A 21,952-nucleotide genomic window follows, 5' to 3' on the forward strand; every position below is an offset into this window, starting at 1 on the left:
ATGAATGGCTGTATATCCCCACTCCTGGCACCCCACTCAATTCCAAAAGAAATAATGTCAATGCTGAATTATTTGCTGTTTTTACTTTTATATATAACCTGGGCAGTTAAGTACATGATAGTTTAACACTGCCATTTTTCATGTATATTTTTATTTAACACTTTATAGACATCTGTTGTTTACTACAATAAATGTAATATTAATCTTACGGATAAATGAGCTGTATATTTTATAGGATTAGGGCCAATTTCATACAGTTGACAATATTTCGTATTGGAAACAATCCTCAGCAAATGAATTTAGTCTAACCTTTAGAGGGAGGAAATTTTGATAAGTGTGGTAGGTAGGTTATGCTGCAGTAATCCCCCGCAAACATGCATATTCAAACACGCACACACTCACATCCACAAACACACATTTCATAGGCCTGGAACCACTGAAGATATTTCTCTCTCTCTTCAGATGCTAACTACATCTCTATTCCTCATCCTTCTTCATTTCAAGGATAATACCTCTATTATTCAATCAACTTAGGGTAACTAACAATCCCAGCTTGCCTAGGATTGAGTATCTTTCACTGGACACACAAATTTCAATGCTAAAAAATAATGTCCCAGGGAAACAGATGAGTTGGTCACCCTAAATCCACTCTACCAATGTAAGTGAGCCTATTTTATATCAGGAAAATCATATTTCTATTTCATGGATATAGGCTGAAACTTATGAATGTTGAGATCTACTTCCAGACTACCAAGGATTTTTTAACAAGTATTTCTTACTTAATCCATGAATTCCATGAGAAATAGTATTAAAAATAAGGATTATTTTTTAACATATTAATTCCAGGTATTAATTTGGGGCGATTAGAACATCAAATGGCTAAATGGTTATTTCCATGTAAATGCTTTTAATTCTCTTTTGGTTCAAATAAAATTGACAGAAAAAAATTAGTATTACCGTGGTACCTGAGGTCACTGTGGAACTTTAGGTAACAATGACAGAGAGGACTGTTAATTCTATTTGAAACTAACCTTTATGTAAAAGAAAGGTCACTTTAGAGCAACTGAATTCACAAAGACACTGATCTTGTCATGCAAATGACTCTGAATCATTAAATTGGTCTGTTTAAGTTTACAGAACTAAGAAAACAGTATTTAAACAGGCAACAAGTATTACATTACTCACCATGTCCAGATGAAGTCAGAATGACTTATTTCCTCCACTAATGGCATTTTCAAAATTCATTCTCAAAAAGAAAAAAAAAATCAATTTAATGAAAACCACCCGATGAACAAAATAGCATTATGCAGGAAAAAATTTATGGATTCATGGTCAATTTAATAAACACTATTCAACAAAAATATTATTAAAGTGTTGTTACTTGTTTGACATCCTTCATAATATGATGATTATTTTTTAGGAGCATCATCCGGAATAATGGTTCTCCCAACAAAATGGAATTAATCCACCAAAATACAAATCCACCTCTTCTAATAAATAAGAGAAGCTATGCTATATTTTCATGTTTTCTGTTTTTAGTTGGCTGACAGAATGCTCAGAGCTATTTAGAGATGAAGTTTTACTTTACTTCCCTGAAAACCTCCAAGCTTCCATCATACTATTTTACATTACTTACATTCTATTAGCTTGCTTTAATTTATTTTCCTGTTGTTTCTGGAGAATGTGTGAATTCTCACATGAATACGCAAGTCATGACTGAGAGTTCACATTCAGAAATATCACGATACTTTCTAGACACTATATGTGGTCTAATAAAATATATTGCTAACACTCAGGTTGTTGTCAGAAACAACTTACTGTGTTGCAGTAATTTATACATGGTAATCAAAGCTCCAATTCCCCATCCCAAATAAGCCCCTGTAAATCCAAACTGTGTCTAAAGGCAGGAAACCTATTTCAGGATAGAAGGGTCTAATGACAGATAAATTGTTCTGAGATCCCTTGGATACTATCATGAGGGGCTCAGCTAAAATCAGAGTACTGTTTTGTCTCCAAGTGACCTTCAAACTAGCAGGATGAGCACCATGGCACCCCTGTGAGCAAGGGTCCAGGTATTCCTGTCCCCTTACATTTTACTGGTCCACCTTCCCCTGAGTTATTTCAGAAGATGAGACGTCTTAGTTCTAAGTGGACCCCTCACTCCTGAGTTTACCAGACAGAAATGAGGATTCAATTTTTGATGCAGCTGGCTCTGATACTCTTAGTTTAAAACACACAGACATATACATGCATATTTACACAAATAAAACAAAAAAAAATATCTGAGAGATGACTTAGTGTAAGCTGAGTGTTTTGGGGTTTTCATTTTGTTTAAGTGAAGAGGTTACTGGGTCTTAACATGAATAATTTATTACTTTGCTAATTTTACTTTGTATAGTCTAGATTCAAATTTATTAGGCCTTCTTTTCTTTTTTAATCGCAATGAAGATCACAAATCCACTGACAGTGAAGTTGGTTAATGTCATTTGCAGAGTTTAAAATTCTATGTCTTGGGATAAAAGTGATCGGTTAAGTTTTCAGTGATCTCAAGACTTAGAAATTTATCATAGAATTCTGTTCTCCTGATAGCCACTCAGTATAATTAAATGATAATTTCTTCAGATTATTTATAACCTTCAGTGTTGATTTCAATTAGGTATACGGTCATTTATTAATTAATACAGAAACTAATACATTAAGATTCATGCATTGTCTAGCCATTAGGAAATTATATTGCAAATCTGGGTAGGAGACGATCATGACTTGAAACAACTAGAAGAAAGCGTCCTTCGTATAGTAATTGCATTAAAGGAAATGTCCGATGTTAGTTATTCCTTGTGCCTCTGGACTCGGCTGCGCTGCCCTCTGCCAAACTCAGGGGGAATTTGCTCAATGGAAACAGAAAAGGAGAAATGATTGCAGGGTGTTCTCTGAAGAGAACATATAACAATAATCTGTCTCCAGGGCTGACATGTGTCTTACTGGTTTATGTCATCCTAAGACCTCAGTAAAGTTGCAGGTAATAACACTTAATGATGGCTTGAGTATGACTTGAAATTGTTTAAATTTATTTAATTTCATTGTGGGTGTAGCCAGATATGAGTCCCATCATTGAAGACACTATAGATTACCATAGACAAATCATACTATTAGAAAACATGACCTACTGATATTAACATATTTTCAAATAATATATATTTAAAAAAACCAACAAACTTAAACAGTACCTTGGCATTTTATTAATTCTATTGAGTCACAGGTGCTTTAAATGCTGTGTCTTAATTTATACCATAGTTATTTTTAATTTTTGAAAAAAAATTATAGCTCAACAAACAGAAGGTAAGGGACTGTTGTAAATTAAGGAGTGAGTCCAAGCCAAAAGAAAATCACATAGGTGTTATGAACGTGAACATTAGGAAAGATGGTACAGAAAGAGAACTTCAGGAATAGAAGGGATAAGCAAAGAGTGGTGGACAAGGTGTGCCCTATAGACAACTTTTAATTGGTAGTTTTAGAAACTAGCTGTGCATTTTCTAAGAAAAATACTGAAACATATTCAGTAAAGTATTTATCATTTTTCTTTGCTTCCTTTTTCTAGTATATATGCACTCTAGGGTGCACAAGAAATTCCTATTGGTTTGTGAGGAATGCTTGCTCAGGTCATCTGTATCCCTGCTACTGTGGAATCATCAGCCATGATGTTTACCAAGCTGAAGGATGTAAGCATGTGTGGAAATTGGGATTTACAGGTAATCCAGTTAGTTTTTTTTTTTTTTTAATTTGCCTGAGTCATTTAAAAAATTTACCAGGCTAGTATTCATCTTCCAATCATACAGAATATTTTATATCTCAAAACACAGTATGAAGTAAAAATGAATTTAATATTCTTATTCTCTGATCTGTTCCTTTCACAGACATACATGTGTTTTGCATGTGCTACATCCCAAGAATTCTGCTTGGTGCAAAATATATAATTGTGAAGAAAACTAAAGTTATCTCCTACTGTCAGAGATCTACCTATTTTTTGGAGGGATTTATTGAGCAAATACTCATAATGATAAACATATAATTGTAAACTGAATAAAATATTCATATGGAAAGATTCTCCCATTCAACCTTATAACCAAAGAACTTGTTTTAGAAAGAAAAGAAAAGAAAATATGGGCAATTGGGAGAGGAAGTTGCAGGTCAGGTAAGGTTTCTGTGACAAAATGACCCTTGAATGGAGAATGAGGCCATGGTTGAGCAGTTTAAGAAGAGACTTCTCATTTGACTGAATTTGATTTAAAAAAAAAAAAAATTGTTTCAAAAGGTACAATGTTTCAGTTATGCAAGAGAAATAAGTTTTGGAAATCTGTACAATATAGAGCTTAGAATTAACAATAATATATTGTATATTTAAAATCTTGCTAGGAGGATCTTATGTTAAATACTCTCACCACAAAAGAAAGAACAATAAACCAAACAAAATAAACAAACAAAAATGTAAGGAGATGGGAGGAAATTTTTGGAGGTGATGGATAAGTTTATGCGTGACTGTGATTATGCCTTCACACCTCTAAACACATCAGGTTGTAGATGTTAAATATCTGCAACATTTTGTATGTCAGTCATACTCTGATAAAGTACATTAACAGAGCCAAAAAAAAAACCAAAACACTAAATTAGAAGAGATGAGTCCTTTGAAGTCCTGGTTGAAACTCTGAGAACAAGAATAAAAATTAGACTTGGGAGAGAAAGCAAACCCAAATTAAAATGCTGGGTTAAATTTTTAGATTTCTTTTTTATTTTAAAAGAATAGGAAATCCTTGTAGACTGTGACACATTAGAAAAAAAAGATTAAGTGGAGAAATACTTTGGAAAGGGGTAAATTGGTAGAGAGTTAGTTGTAGTCATATTGTGTAGTGACGGACGTTTCTGTTTACAGATCATATACAGAGAGCACGTGACAGAGGTGTCAACAGGAAGCCGAATTTTCTGGATTTAACATCTACAATGAAATAATTCCAACACACATTTGATTAACTAAATTAATTGTTTTATACAATGGCAGTTCATATTTCAAAATCTATTTTGATGAGCATAATTCTCTGTTTGACTACACTTTGAATGCTATTTGACTTAGCTCATGCAAATTGATTCACATTCTTGAAACTGCGTGGTACTTCAGTTAATCATTTTAAAGAATATTTCCTCTGTCAATGACATTTTGGCACTATAGTTTGTCAACAATCAGTGAATTAGTAGATTTGATATGTCTCTTCTCAACTAGTGGCCTGTTTCATTCAACTGACAGCAACTGCACTTATAAGAGTACTATTACATTAAAACAGTGTTGAAGTAAACTAACAAATTAACCTTTGAAGCAGAAGACATGGTAATTTATTTCATCGTGTTCATAAGATGGTGTTCTGGAGAGTTAACAGCTCCTAATGACAGAAATAGTTACCAGTTCATTAAGCAAATCACACTCAAGGCCAGAAGTGATGGAAGAGAGCAATGAGTTGTCGATTACATCATGTTAGTGCAAAAAGGAATTTCAGAGACTCTGTTGTGAATACCTAATACTTCACAAATTATAGGGTCAAACAAAAAACAAGAACAACTGAAATGTCTGGTCTCAGAACTATTTAGGAATTGTGCTAGCTCGTGTTTTTAAACCTTGGCCACATATTATAATCACCTGAGGAACTTTTGAACCATACTACTGCTGGACTTCCACTACAGAACAGTCAAACTGGAATTACAGTGAGGTGGACACAGGGGACCTTTAAGTTTTCACAGATGCTCTTAATGCACAGATTGGAAAATATACTCTACTGTTAGCAGCCTGATCAGTTCACAGGCTTCAGTGTCTGCATGGTTTTTATAACTGATTTGCCTTTGTCTCAAAGTAGGACTAATGCATGTATACATTTACTTAATTTGAGCCATTGAAATTCTTTAAAAAAAAAAAAAAGCTAAAGGAAACATATTCAGAACAATAAAATAGCAGATCTATTTTTTTAGGAAAAATAGGGGGAGAAATAGGAAATCAAATTGCTCATGGGTAAATCAGCTCTGAACAAATATTGTCAAAGTAATGTAACATATTTACTCATTATCCCTTCATGAATCTAAGTTCAGAATTTAATGAACATAGATAATAATCACAAAAATAAATATTGTGTGACTTCCATATCTGAGAATTGAAATGACCTAGGCCATCCAAGTGAAAGAAGTCAGTGATAAAGTCAATAGTCAAATAGTCAAAAGAAAAAAAAAATTTAAGTAGAGCCACCCAAATTCCTTTTGAATGGCAGTACAGAGATTCAACAATGCAGCTTGTCTTGGTAAAGTTTTCAAAACAAAACAGATTTTAAAAAGACAGATTTTTAAAAAGTATATAAATAGAATTGCACATATTGATGTGATTCCTATTTTTTCTGATTGCTGTTAAGATCTTATTTTATGTTTTTCTCATAAAATATAATTGAAGAGGAACATTAAAATCAAGCTGGTAAATTTGCACGGGATGCATTAATTTTACCAGCAGTAAAATTATTTTAATTGAGAGGTTTTTCTACCAACTAAATGAAGTGTCTTACACGCCCAATCAATTCTTGCCAATATGATTGCTCTACAAAGAAGGGTTGGTAATTAATTAGAAGAAGCTCCTTCAAGGACAATTGGTCTACAGTGCACAACTTGAGAAAGAGCTGACATGCACTGTTTCTTTTTAATGTCATCATCTATGTTCATTATATGTATTATTAGGTTTGAGAAAAGGAGATACTGACAGAGTGGATAATGAGTTGTGAAGTGAAATAAGATAATACAGGTCACGGTTAAGGAAAGAAGAAATCATAACCAAAAAAAAAAAACAAAAAAACAGGAAAGAAATTCACTTTGAACACCTTTCTTTTCTTTAAAGCTTTTGATAGTTACTGTTTAGTTAAATAAATTAAACACATACATTGAAAACATTTAATATGTGCCAGTGAACTTTTTTTCCTAAATGAATAACGATTGCCACATTTGAGAACTGATATTGCAAACCAGTATTTACTTTTAATTCTTTTTGTTCTTTAAGAAGCAGTGAATCATACTTCTGACAGAGATGGTTCAAGATATTAATTATAATTTATTCATTATCAGTTACTTTTGTCATTTTACGGTGATTATTGTGAGAGCAGAAAATCCTGTATCTCCAAAGATATCTTTATCAAAAGTATTTTTTTCTTGCCACACTGCTCCACTTTCAAGTCTTCTTTTGGTAAACACCTTCTGTTGTTTCCATATCCATTTAAGATTTTAGGCCCTTACTTCAGGCTTTGAAAAACAAATCTGAATTTTAAAAACCAACTGTGGTTTAGTACTTTTAACTTATACTGCATATAATAATGTTTTCAAGACAATTTTCAATAACAGAATTATGTTAATTGATTAATATGCTAAACAGAAATAAATGGCTTTCAAATACAGAAAAGAGCTAATTAAATAATATAAAGGAAGAAAAGATTTCATGTAAACAGCAGTTAAGATATTCAAATGCCTAGGACTAAAATTAGCCAAAAAATGTTAAGTTCGAAGTTGAGCAGACTTTAAATATCGCCACAGTATAGTTACAAACACAAAATCTGGGAAAAAGTTTCTGAAAATATACTATGCTGTTGGAGAGCATAGTCAAGGTTTCAAATCTCCATATTATTTCATATATTTATTAGATTTCAATGAAATAACAGCAATGTTTTTGTGTTTATTTTATTTCTTAAGGTCCACATTGAAAACTAAATAGACAAATAAAGCCTAGAATATTCTAAAAAAAAATGCATTATGTGGGTTGGCGGGGTAGAGACTTAGCTCTGCCGGCTATTAAAGCATGTTATAGAGCTTCAATAATGAAAAGCATTGATAGTCAAAAATATGCAAAATACAAAGTCCAAAATTAAATCCAGTCATGCTGAAAAGTCAGCCTGTGATAGAATTTGCCAGCTCCATCATTAGGGTAAAAAGGGATTCCTCAGTATTTGATGTTGAACAAGTGGGTAGTCATCTGGAAAATAAGTCTGATTTGTTATCTTAGAACATACTCTGGGTTAAATTCATATCAATAAAAAGTTTTATATATAAAAATTGAAACGATTAAAAAATCAGAAAAGTGTTGGAGAATTATTTTATAAATTTGGATGGGAGAGACCTTTATAGCTACCAAACAAAATTTAGAAGCCAGAAGGAAAAAGCTGGTAATTTAACTACATGAAAAGCAAAAATATCTGCTTGTGAAAGATGTCATAGAAGCAAATGGCAAAAGAAAGCTGTACATGAATCACAGAAAGTATTCCTAAATATATGAAAAAGTGCTTAGCTTTACTTACTGTGAAAGCAAAGCACATTTTAAAAACACCGTAAATATATAGTTTTTCCTCCCATAAGTCTGGCAAAACTTTTGAGTTTGTCAGTTTCATGATTATATCTATTGCTGCTGAAATGTAAAACCACTGTATTATCTGAGCAGAGCAATTCTGCAATATTTATTAGTATTATAAATATATATACTGTTTGACCTAGCTTTCCCATCACACATAATTCCCATCCACTCTATTGAAACTTTTGAGGATTATATTCTATTTTTCAAAATTGAGATATAATTGAAGTATAACTTTATATTAGTTTCAGGTGTACAACATAATGGTTCTCTATTTGTATACATTGTGAAATGATCACCACAGAAAGTTTAGTTAAGATTCATCACCACACATAGTTATATTTTTTTCTAGTGATGATTCCTTTTAAGATTTATTCTTTTGGGGGGAAGGTATAGCTTTGTGGTAGAGCAAATGCCTAGCATGCATGAGGTCCTGAGTTCAATCCCCAGTACCTCCACTAAAAAAAAAAAAAAAAAAAGTAAATAAATAAATAAACCTAATTACCTCCCTCTTCAAAAGTAAATAAAAGTAAAATCAATTTAAAGATTTATTCTCTTAGCAATTTTCAAATGTACAATACACTATTATTACCTGTATTCACCATGTGGTACATTACATCCACAAGACATGCATTTTGCAATTGGAAGTTTGTACATTTTGAAGACCACATCCCATTTTACCCATCCGCCATGTCTGGCAACTACCTATCTGTTCTCTGTATCTATGATTTTTCTTTTCCTTTTAGATTCCACATATAAGTGAGATTATACTGTATTTGTCTTTCTCTGTCTGACTTTGTCACTTAGCATAATACCCTCAGGAGCCAGCCATGTTATAATATTGTAGCCAATGGCAAGATTTCATTCTTTTTTATGGCTGAGTAATACTCATATACATTATATATATATACACACCACATCTTCTTCATCCTTTCATCCACTAATGGTCACTTGGGTTGCTTCCACATTTGGTTATTGTAAATAATGGGGGTACATGTACCTTTTGAAGTTAGTGTTTGTTTCCTCTGGATCAATACCCAGAAGTAGAAATGCTGGGTCATATGGTAGTTCTATTTTTGATTTTTTGTGGCACCTCTATTTGTTTTTCATAGTGGCTGCATCAGTTTATATTCCCATGATTGTATCCTTGTTCAATTCCCTTTAATTTAGAAGTACATGTTTTTGGATTCTTAGGTTATCTCTAAAGTATTATGTAGTAGTATTATGTCACTAATAATTTCTCTTTTCTGATTTATTTTTCTGTACCCTTAAGTCCAAAAATTTGACATTGCATCTCCAAAATGGTCTCTCATTTTCTCATAAATTCTTTTTATTTTCCATTATTTTGTTTTGTTTTATTTTCTATTCTAGTTTTCTAATTAAATATCTCTAAACTAGTGTTGAAGTTTCTGTTTCATTATATTTGTAATTTTCTAGAGCATTTTCAACTGTCCATTTTCTTGACATTCTTTTCTTTTAAATAGATAAAATAACTTTTCTTATGACTCTGAGAATATTACAGTTTTGGTTTGTTTTAATTTTCTTTTGTTCCATTCATATCTTGATTTCCTGTAAGTTTAATGATGGTTTGTTCTTTCTCACTTGGAACCTTTCTACCAATCGCTAGGTGACCATATTAATGGCGAGGACCTAAGTAGATATACCGGGGGCTTGCCCTGTGAGGAAGGGCTGTGATGACTGTAGCTTTGATAGGGAGGTGCAAGTTGAATCCGCCTGTTCTTTGGGGGAACGAAGGGAGCATGGTATCCTTGATGCAGGAGCTTCTGAGAGTTCCTTTCTCCAAAGAGTAAACCTTGAAATTTATTTGTCTGTGTGCCTGCGGGCAGTGAGTGAGGAGTCAGAATAACACCCAAATTTGTGATTTGGGGAACAAGTCATGTGACTAATCTCCCTTTTTCCAGAACCCACCTCAGTGCCACATTCTCAGATATCTTAAAGTCTTAAGCATCTCAAGATCTGCTAGGTAAATGAGTTTGTTTTTCATGAACATCCCTTCTAATGAGACCTTTGTGTTTGGACTGTTACCATTCTGATAATTTAGTCACTATACCTCCACCATCTTTTCAGCTTTTTAAAATTTGTTTTCTTCCTTCTGGTTCTCTTACAGGATTAAACCTTTTCTTTCTTTATTTTTATTTCCTTCTTTCTGAGGCCCAAGGAGGAAGAGGCAAAAATGCCTCAGTTAAATCCATCTGTTTAATCAGATACATCATTATGGAACACTTCGTACACTGGACAACTTAGATGAAACAGATACATTCCTAGAAAAATACTGGTTGATAAACTGATTCTATAATAAATACAAAATATGAATAATCCTACAATAATAATAATTGAAATTGATAAAATAAAATAATCTTTAATTTTTTCACAATGAAAAATACTGGAAATATATGGTCTTATATCCATGTTCTCCCAAATATTAAATAAAGAGTTAAAGATAATACTAATTCCTCCAGAAAATAAAGAGGAACACATACCAATTGATTATACGGGGCTGGCATAACCATATTATAGTTGTTTTCTTTCAACACATTGAAGATATGCTTTTTATTGACATCATTAAACTTCCTTCTCTTTCTTGTGTCTGATCTGCTGATAATCCTATCCACGGATTATTTTATTACTAATGTAGTAATAATTTTCTATAATCTTAAACTATAAACAGTCATGTTACACTGGTCAGGTTAAAAAGGTCAGAAACATTCTTCACAGCTTCCTAGAGTCTTCCTTTTTTTTGAGTGATGGGTGAGATTTCTGAATGAGGTACATACGCAGCAGGGACATTTCAGCTTGTGAGCCCTCTCTATTTAACAAGTCAGTTTTAAGTTGCATAGCTTGGATGATATTTTCCAGGAAGTTGTGTCTCAGAAACCGTAGGTTTGTAAACGATAAGCAATTCTAAAATAGGGCTCTGAGATAGAGGACTTCGTGGAGAAATCCTTTCTCCCTAAGAAATATTATGATCTCCTGACTAGCAAGTTTCTTTTCACAAGGAGATTGTATCAGGTGTCTTACGTTTTTTCATTACCTGGAAATGTTACATCCACTAATGAAAGATAACAGATATTCAGCTCAGCTAAACTAACTCCTTACTCCCCACATTCCTTGGAATTCATGTTTTTTTTTTCTTTTGGAGTCACCAAATCTCTCATTCCATAAGTCCCTATCATTTTACCAGTTATAGTCATCTTTTCCTATAGATGCTTCAACACATTTATCATAGATTTTTAGAGTCTCTGTATGAGAATTTGAAGCCTGGGCCATGTGTGTGTCTGTTTTTACCAAGTTTCCTCTGAAATATTGGTCACATTCTTTTGCTTGTTTGCAGTCTCATTTACTGTATCACATATATTAAATTTAACATCAGAATGTGAAGTAGCTACATTGTATATGTATGAATGTGTTTATGTATATCTGTACCTACTCAGACACATACACACATGGACACATACACATCCCCGTCCTTTCTTCCTTCTTGTCAGAAGACTAGGGAGAGGTGTTGACCATTTTTCTAATATAAATTTTTTAAGGATATTTTTTTCCAAATTTCTTTTGAAGTGGTTCAATATGCAACTACAATATATAAAGAGTAAACATGTTTTTGGTATACATTTTATTGTGTTTATCATTATTACATTATTTTTATAATTATTAGTCAGATATTTATTTGGCATTTGATTATTTGAAAAAAAAAAAAAAAAAAAAGCAAATTGGCCTGGAAGCTGTGTCTGGTTCTGTTGCCCTATTTCTTAGTCCATTTCAAAAATGAGAGGGTTGGGCCTTATTCTGCTTTAAGTTTCTTTCAAATCTAACATTCTGTAAATGTAGATGCTTATTTTGTGGTAGGTGCTGTCACATTGATTTTATCAAGTAATTTGACAACTGCCTTTAATAATTCAATGTGAATTCCAGTTGTGACAGATCATTTAATGTTTCATCTCTTCGAAAGGATGTAAAGGTGGAAAACATGAAGTGGTTACCGGTGCCCACTTCTTTCTCACCCCCAACTGCACAGAATGCGCCGTCCGTGTGAACCAATCTGAAGCCACTGGTCGAATATGTTGGTTGCGACATGAAGGAACAAGGGAGGTAAAGTACATTTATGTGGTAATTTCTCATTGTCCCTTTAACTCATAGTTGTCTGTTTTGAAGAAAGCTGGAAATGTTAAGGTTGCAAATTCAATGTTCAAGTTATAGGCATAACTTAAATGTAACTTCATAAACAAATTCTCAACAATCTATCTGGAAATCTTTTTAATTTATCTTTATCATATAGAAAGGTAATACATAGTTTTAAGAATCATTTTATCCCCGTCTTCTATGTTTTATGCATGTTATAATCTACTGATTGATTAAAGCCTTTAAAATGCAGTTGTGATAATGCCACTTTCTTGTTTAAAGGCCATAAAGAACTATCATTGTCTTGAGTTAAATCTCTGAAAGATTTCTAATTGCAGGTCAGTCTTAGCACTAACAACTCTGGAGCCTAAGACAAGGGTACAATGGGTAGCCCCCGTTTTCACCATCTCACATCAACCTTGTTAAATTCAGGATAATATTTTCAAACGAATAACAATAAGAAAATGAAAATTTTAGAATCTTAATTTTAAGTAGATATGGAAATTTTTGTCAAAATGATTCAGGAGTTTTCTAAAAAGTTTAGAGAGTTAACCTAATATTTGTCACCTCTCTTGTCCAGACACAACCAACTTGGTCATTTTATGGAAATAAAAACCAAAGTTGAATTTTATGTTTGGTGTATCATTCACACAAAATTTTCATTAAAGATTCATGAGCTCTTTTTATTATGAAATCTATTAAACCCACTAACATCGAGCCAGCTTAACAAAAATAATGCAAAGCCCTGTGTACTTAAAATACAGCCCTCTAAAGAAACATTACAAACGCAGGCAAACAGACTTCACACTCCTCAGACTTTCTGATTTCAAGTATGCCCTCAAATATAACTTTTATTATTTTTTAAAGTTCATAAACATATGTATTAGATTAATATACTTGTACATGTATGTATTTAGCCAATCACAGATAAAATACTATGCACATAGATGATTAAAGTTTTTAGCTTTAAGATACATTTAGCTTTATAAGTATATTAAAAACAATATATATTACATTTAATTTACTAATTAAGTAACTGTTTTAGAAAACAAACAAGCAAATCACTTATTTCATATATATATGTTTCTATTTTTCTTCATTATTTTAAAATAAATACCAACTTTATGTAAAGTAATTAACATCTGTTTTATTAGACTCAAGAGATAGCACAAAAATAAGAATCCAATAGCTCTTTGTCTATTTTATTTTTTCATGATCACATGTTATATCACTTTGACAACTTTTATGTTAGACAAAATAAAAATACCAATAAAATATAAATATACATCACTTAATGACATACGCACATCTTAATTTCTATTCCATAAGACAGAGAGTAATTAAAACTATATTTAGAGATTAATATTTGTATATTTTCTTACTTAGAAATTGTTTAGGTATCCAAAGATAATTTATAAATTCAATTTAATGTCAGTGTAAGGTCTTCCAAATATTTGGAATTTTCAATTTACAATATCATGTTAAGTTCTTATGATTTGTAATATCATCAATAAAACATTCTAGTACATCATTGAAGTACAGTCATTGAAAATGAAAAAGATTAAAGACTTCGAAATTATACTCATTATTAAAATTTTAAAAATAAAGTTTCAATAATTTGGAATTCATATTTTTATAATTATAGGCCATCTGAGGAAACAATACTGAAACAGATTTTAAAGGTTAAATTAAATTGCTCTAATTTGCCTAAAGAGCCATTTATTTACTGGAAAGTTACGTAAGATCTTTTTAATATAAATAAGCATCTGTATTCATATATTTAAAGAATCAAGACTTCCATGTTCATGCTAAAACTCTAAGGACCTAGCGTTCCTTTCATCTAAAAGACCAATTAAATTACCTGCACACACAGGTACACTTTTTCTGCTTTGTTAAATTTTTGCCAAAGGGAAAACATACAAATTAAGCATAGTTAATCATTTTCCTCTTCCTTGTATTTTTGACTGTGTGAATAATCGTGCTAGAATGTATATATAATGATACAGAATTATTTATGATTAATTAATTCAGAAATTTCCTAAGCAGAAAAGGAAGAAAAAAAACAGCAAAAAAGAAGTAAAGAGCTAGCTTCAGACAGATATGCAATAATGATTGTTATGGTTAATTATTAATTAATTCAGAAATTTCCTAAGCAGAAAAGGAAGGAAAAAAACAGCAAAAAAGAAGTAAAGAGCTAGCTTCAGACAGATATGCAATAATGATTGTTATGGTTAATTATCTTCTCTCGGCAGAGACTTAAATGCAGAAAACTAATTTTCACACACACATTTTTATTATGAATAGTTCAAACAATAACTCAAATCCTTGACAATTTCATAGAACCATATAATTAAAAATCTAGTGCTTATTAATCCCAGAAGTATGAAAATGAAAGAGAGTTTCTTGTGCATTGAACAGAGTAGAGTAATCTCTTTATTAGACACAGGAGAGACTGACCTCATGAGAGTTGTCCTCTTTTTGCTCAAATGCACCTGTCAAGTGAACAATCTTGTTCATGTCAAAATTCCCCCAGAGTGACCACTGCAATTTCAGGTTGTCCTTTGAGAAATTATAGCAATTAAAGAGCTACTCATGGCTTATCACAAGGAGGGAGGAGTGTGTATGTCAAGGCCTGAGACCTGAGAGGACCCCAGAAACATATCAGGCACCTGTGCAGTGTCCTGTCTCCAGAACCTGCCAGAGCAGCAGGTCCCAGCTGAGGACGAACAAAAGTGATCACAAGATTTTTGAAAAGGTAACTCCAGGGAAATTTTGTTCAAGGCATGCAGACTGGTGTGACCATCTGAAATCATCACTCCTTTAGGTCACCTGGGTGATAAAGTTACAGGGCCTTTGCTTGTCCTTCCCCAGTAAGCCTCCTCTCACAGATCCCTCAGAAGTGATGTTGACAGAGAGAGATTTCCTCTTTCTAGATCCAGTTGGAGCACATAATCAAAACATTTTAGAAATGCGCTTGCATATACCTCTGTTATTGTCACGGTTGGGGAGGACAAAACTCAGTGGTTTGAAGTCTAGGTCCTGAACTTTGGCAGTGAGGGTATTTTAATTGGATTTTTGCAGAATTTTGTGTTTGTTCCAAGAGACCTCCAAGAGACCTCTAGACAATTCTGTTTATGAAGAAAAACTTATTCTTTTAGATTTACTGTAATAAGGGAGATCAACATCCTGGTATAGTTTTACTAGCGTCTCAGAAGGGAAAAGTTATGGGTAGATATGTAAATGCTTTAGAGCCTTGGTTGTGGTTGGTGGGAGAATAACAGGGAAGGATTGGTCAGAGTTTATAAAATAAAGTTTTGTGCTTTGGCGACAATGGTGGTTACTGTGTGGGGAGAATCTGTTTTAGGACCCAAGGAATGTCTTTCTCAAGACCCTGGGAACCATCTCTTTGAAATGTAAGCATCAGGGAGGTAGCACACCTACCTCCTAGTCCCACTGAGAGAATACAAGCGTAACTTCAGTGGGCACAATCAGCAAACACAGAAGGCCTATTCACAGAGCTCAATGCTTGCAAACTCAGGAATAACTCAGTGTGCACCGAGCATCTCATTGGTCAGCCTCTCTAATTTCCTCCAGTAGTTTTCCACTTGCTTATGCTAGCACTTAAAAACACACCTGTGTTTTGTTTCAGCAGACTTCAGTTCCATCTCTCTCCTCTATTACAATAGTCTTGAATAAAAACTTTCTTGCCTGTTTAACTTTGCTGCAAGTTTTACTTCGATTAATACTTTTCTAAGAATCCAGGTTTCTCGCTATCATGATAAAGAACAGTCACTCACTCCTATCCCTGAAGTCTCTTCACATATCTATTTAATTAACAAAAGCCAACAATAATAAAAATATATGCCACATATGAGGCCTTAGAGAGTTTCTCCTTATAAGATCTCTTTACTATCTTTGCTAATATAATGGAGACGTGACTAATTTATAGAAAAATACAATATAGTCCATGAAATGACAGTCAGCATTATTAAGTAAAGTTGAAAATTTTATCAAAAGTATCTGGTAAATATTATACATGTAGCTTGTTAATTTTGTTAAAAGAAGTTAATTTTGTTTAGTAATATTATGTTTATATATGCAACAGTAATAATTAATTTCCAGAAAGAGGATTTCCAGAAATTTTGCTTTTCCTCTATTCTCCTGGGAAGGAAAAGATTGTCCACTGTCCAGATTTATGATTTTATTACATTTCTTTATCAAATAAACATTTTTAATATCATGAATAAAATAAAATATGAATTTTTGTGTATTTTTAAATATTTGGCTTTTTGTACAATGACACAGGTTAATAATCAACTAGTAATACAATGTTAATTGTAAATATATTGTAATATAATTTAATTGTAATTATATCATAATACATTTATAATCGTTAACATAACATTTATTATAAATAGCATTGCATATAACCATTGAATTTTCCGCAGTAATTCCTATTTGTAGCTATAGCGTTTACTCTAATCATGGGTATATATGAGTAGAGCTCAACCTCTTTTTTCAATCAAAGAGCTCATTGAAAATCTGATGAAAGCTAGAAACAGCTTCCTCAAAATAAGTTATCCATACACAAGCACACTGTTTTTCATAAAATTTCAGAGGCTTAATGGGGTCTTTTTAAGCAGATTCCTTGATTCTCTATAGATTCGAAACTGAGAAGTCTTTTCCCCTGGAAGTGCAGGGTTGATTCAACTTTGTATGTATCCACTGATACAACTTACTATCTTATAAGTTCTTCTGAGAGAACGCTTCTTATCTCCAAATTTGAAATATAGAAAACTGAAAATCTGGACCAATGGACTACCTGAAAAGATGAGAAACCCTGTTGAAATGCCAAGTATTTCTCAGTGCCAGCAACTGCTTGGAATGGTTTTTAAATATAGAAAGTAATTGCAGTAAAGAGTTAAACACCTTCAACGTATAATGAAAGAGTTTTAACTAAGCTTTAAATGCAATCTAGGTGTTCGTATCATAGTCTTTAGACAAAGGATAGTGTACTTTTTGGTATATGTCGTTAAGAAAAATCCATTAGACACATTTTCATTTGGTTCTTTCAGATTTTCTTGAATACCAGTAACAATTATTTTGAAAATAAAGCAAAAAGGAAGGGCTATAATTATAGGAAATAATAATTTGCCATAGTCTGAATTCTGCACTTTTATTCTTTGTTGTTTAAACATTGTATTTTTAAGATTTTATTATGTGTTAGTGACCTAGATTTCTAATGACTAAAAATACAACGGTTCTTTAATTATGACATTTTCCTCTCCATCATAAAGCAATTTGTGCATTCCTTTGTATTTTTCAGTAGAAATAGAAAATTAAGATACATGAATACTCATAGATTCTAGGCTTTGTGTGTGGTTACCTGGTAATACCTAAGTTTTTTTTCCTTGTTTTGTTTTGAATCATCCCATGATTCAAACATCCCCGAATCATGTTTGAAAATATACAAACAAACTGAAGCTCTATATTTACACGGTATCTGGGAAACATTGCTCCGTGTCAGTTTGCACGGGCCAATCAGATCTGTCTGTGTACTCCTGACCAGACTAGGAAACAAGCAAAACAACCAGACAGGAGAGATGGGGCAGTTGCTACAAGTGGGGCAGAGAGAGGAGGAGCTGCTGCCAGAGACACAGGGTCAGGGTCTGAGTGACGGGAGCGGGTGACCACGCAAAGTGGCTCTCTCCTGAGCCACTGATTTGCAAATCCACATAATTTGCTCCCCCTAGGAGACTGTACATATGGTTAAACAAGACTGTGCATGCTCAAGTACAATAGTATTAGTATTTCCCAATACAAAAAAAAACTTATAACAGGAAATCAAGAAAAAATATTCCCTGTGTATATACAGAACACAAGCAAAATTAAATTTTAGAATAAGACTAATTAAATTATATTGCTTTTACAATTAAAACCAATTAACTAAAGGGACTTCCAAGGTAAATAAAATAATGGAAGGGATAATGGAAAATTTTAAAGCAAATCAAAATTTTCCGATTCAACCTCTGCACAAGAGCAAGGACCCTCAAAGAAAGAAAACAAACAAACATTAATCACTGGTGTTTATGCACATGTTACTTATGAGTAATTGAAGTTTCAGTGTTTTGTATTTTCTAGTTGTTTTGAAAGTGGAGAATTTACATATTGGATTTTTTTATAGTATTTTAGAAGAATTGGAAAACTGAATAAAGTTTACAGATTATAAAATATAATATTAAAATCAAAGTTAATTTCTTAACTGAAGTATTGAAAGAGTATATCCTTGTTTTCATGAAAATACACATTTGAAGGCACTGAGGATAAAATTCAATATGATACAAATTTCAGAAAACAAAATTAATAATATGAATATATATGTACAGATACATATAATCATATATTACATATATGCATATATATACACACATAGAGAGAGAATAATAAAATAGTGTCATAAAATGCTAATGTCTGGTGTTCTTCTTGTACATGCTTACTTAATTATAACAATTGTCCTTTAATTTAAGAAACTTTATAGTGGATACACTCTGTACGTAGGAAATGATTAAACACTCAGTGAGAGATAAAGATTTTTCTGAAGTACAAATGCATAGAATTACAGACACAGATAGAGAAAGCATATAAATTCAATTATAATGTTTCAGCCATCAGCTGAGAACAAATAGCATTTGAAAAAAACTCATCTGTCCATGTCAAAAACCTGTCCTCTCCCAGTGGATATAAAATTCTTAATTGTCTTGAGCTCCAAATAGGAAAAATAGAAAAACATATTCTCAGCTGACTCTTACCCAGCAGAGATTAGATCTCTATAAATCATTAATTTATCATTAAATAATCAGACTGTGAAACCAAATTTCTAATGCTGTTGTCACTGATCGGAAATAACTTACTGGCTATAAATAAACCAAAACCATAAAGGGAAAATGGAAGTATTCAGAGGAATGTGAAAAGAAAGAAGTTACCAAAGTTCCACTACAGTTTTGAATGATCTTCTGAGAGCTAGGATATGATCTGGCTGGGTTTAAGTTTTTCACAGGAAGTGCACTGCTCTGATGACAAAGTTTGCCTAATTCTTTTGGGTAAATCCACTGGATATATCTGTGGAGGATCTCCAAAAATTGTTAATGTGATATTTTTAAAAAGTATAATTATGACTTCCATGCAAATATAAAATAAAATGGTTGTTAAAATTTTTACTTAATTAATTATAACAGGGGATATAGTAAAATATTAGAGTCAGCTCTAAGGCAAATCTGAACAACTCACTCAAGGGGAAAAAGGCGTTTAGTGATAAAGGAGACAGGTTTTCCATGGATTTGGTTCTCAATATAATATTACTTCCACCAAAACAGTTAAGATTTTAGCAACGTCTATATAAGTTTGAGTAAAAATGATTTTAACAATTTTATAGTGAATTTTGATCTATTTAGCTTTTGACAGTTTATGTATTTCTGTCACAATTTGAGAAAAATGAATTTGACCATTGAGAGTAATTTTGATATAAATCGAAACTGAATTTATTTTATCCTTGCTAGAAGGACACCTGAACTTAATATATAAGGGAAAACAAGAATTTCTAACTTTGAAATGATTGTAGCATTGCAGTATATAATGGACACATAAAACTTTTATCTTTTTTTCACAGATGTGTGTAAATGAATGTAGTTGTATGACGAAAGAAGATGATAAGAGATATTGGCATCTCTGTATTCCAGCATCACTTTGCAAAATGTTTGCGGAAAATACAACTGGCTATGAAGAAACTGGGTGTCAACATGAAGCTATTTATGAAGATGAATTCAATAAATCCAGGTATTTATGCATCATTTGAGCAAAGAATATCACCTATTTATCAAAATTTTATAATTGTATTGATAAGTCATAATTGAACTATTTTATTATATTTAATAATAATGAGAAAAATGGTTGGGTTTCGTGCATTAAACATATACATATATGGTTAATATATATTATATAATGTGCACTATGTATTAAAAATACCAATAGCACAAACAAGAGGATGAGTGAGAATCTACTTATATAGAAATAATTTCTTGTGTCACATTAAGATTAAGTTAGTATCTGCAGGAGATTAAATCTGTGATAGATTCTGATCTATGTTAAGATATATATGGTAATCCCAAGAGTAATTATTATGAAATTAGCTAAAATAATATAGTAAAAAAGCTTCATATGTATTAAAAATTGTCCTTAATATTTTCTTAATACAAAAGAGATATCAGAAGAAAAGAGGTATAAAAAACATGAGGCATGGCAGACATAAATCCAAATACATCCATAATAACATTATAATCAAATGGTTTAAAAACCCAATAAAACAGCAGAGATTTTTCAGGCTAGATAATTTCTAGATATATACAAGTGTATACTGTCTACAGGAGACACATTCAGCATTGAAATCGTACAAGCAGATTGAAAGTATAAGGTTGAGAAAGATACATTGTTCAAATCACAACCATAGAGAACTACACTATCTATATTACTATCAGACACGACAGACCTTGAAAGAGAAAACAAACATTTTGCAATGATGAAAGAGGCAATCTAGATGTAGTAATTATAAACGTATTCACCTAACAACAGAGACCAATATACGTGAAATAAAAACTGGCAGAAATGAAGGGAGAAATAACCAATTCAACCAAGATAGTTGGAGACTCCATATCCCACTTTCATTAGTGGGTCTAACACTTGGCAGAAGGTCAACAAATCTACTGGAGATCTGAACAGCACTGGAAATCAACTAGAACCAGCAGATGAACACTCCACTCAACAACAGTAGGAGAACCTTGTTCTCAAATGCACATGGAGCATCTTGAAGATAGATCACATATTAATACAATTTTTCTTTGCTATCCCGAAAATCTTGGAATTTTTGCATGTAATGTTAAATATAACCCCAAACACTACTTTTCACCTATAAGCAGGAGTTCTATTCCAAAGTTTAAAATCTAAAAGTCCATGATAAAATCAGCTATAGTTTCAAAACCAATGTCTGTAGAGTCAAGAAACTTGTATAAATATATCTTTATGTGAGAGAATATAACATAATTTACTCAGGTTTTTAAAAATTATTTCTGAACCAAGAAGTCTAATGATTATTAATTTCTAAGACTGTTGTAATTTCTGCCATAATATCAGTGACTTTTTTTTTTATTAAGATCTTGAATTTCTTGTTTTGTGTGTGTTTTATTTATAATTTTGGATTTAACATGCAAACTTTATTACCTTCTAGGGAAAAAAATTTTGTTTTATATTTTACTTATGGAAAACAGAAAGGAAACTGGACTACGTATAAAAGTGCCTTATTATATGTGTGTGTGTATGTGTGTACATATGTATTTTTGGTTTTGGTTAGTC

General features: G+C 32.1%; 1 protein-coding gene across 1 annotated transcript in view; it reads left to right on the forward strand.

The window, feature by feature from the left end:
* The window catches only part of EYS (eyes shut homolog), a 1,185,765-nt gene that overhangs the window by 112,424 nt on the left and 1,051,389 nt on the right, over positions 1-21,952 (forward strand). Inside the window, 3 exon segments of the mRNA XM_032484469.1 lie at positions 3,599-3,749; positions 12,381-12,520; positions 20,217-20,383. Of these exon segments, the coding sequence (XP_032340360.1) occupies positions 3,599-3,749; positions 12,381-12,520; positions 20,217-20,383 (458 nt within the window).

Source organism: Camelus ferus, chromosome 8, assembly GCF_009834535.1.
Source record: "Camelus ferus isolate YT-003-E chromosome 8, BCGSAC_Cfer_1.0, whole genome shotgun sequence".
In the NCBI taxonomy this organism is placed as follows: Eukaryota; Metazoa; Chordata; class Mammalia; order Artiodactyla; family Camelidae; genus Camelus; species Camelus ferus.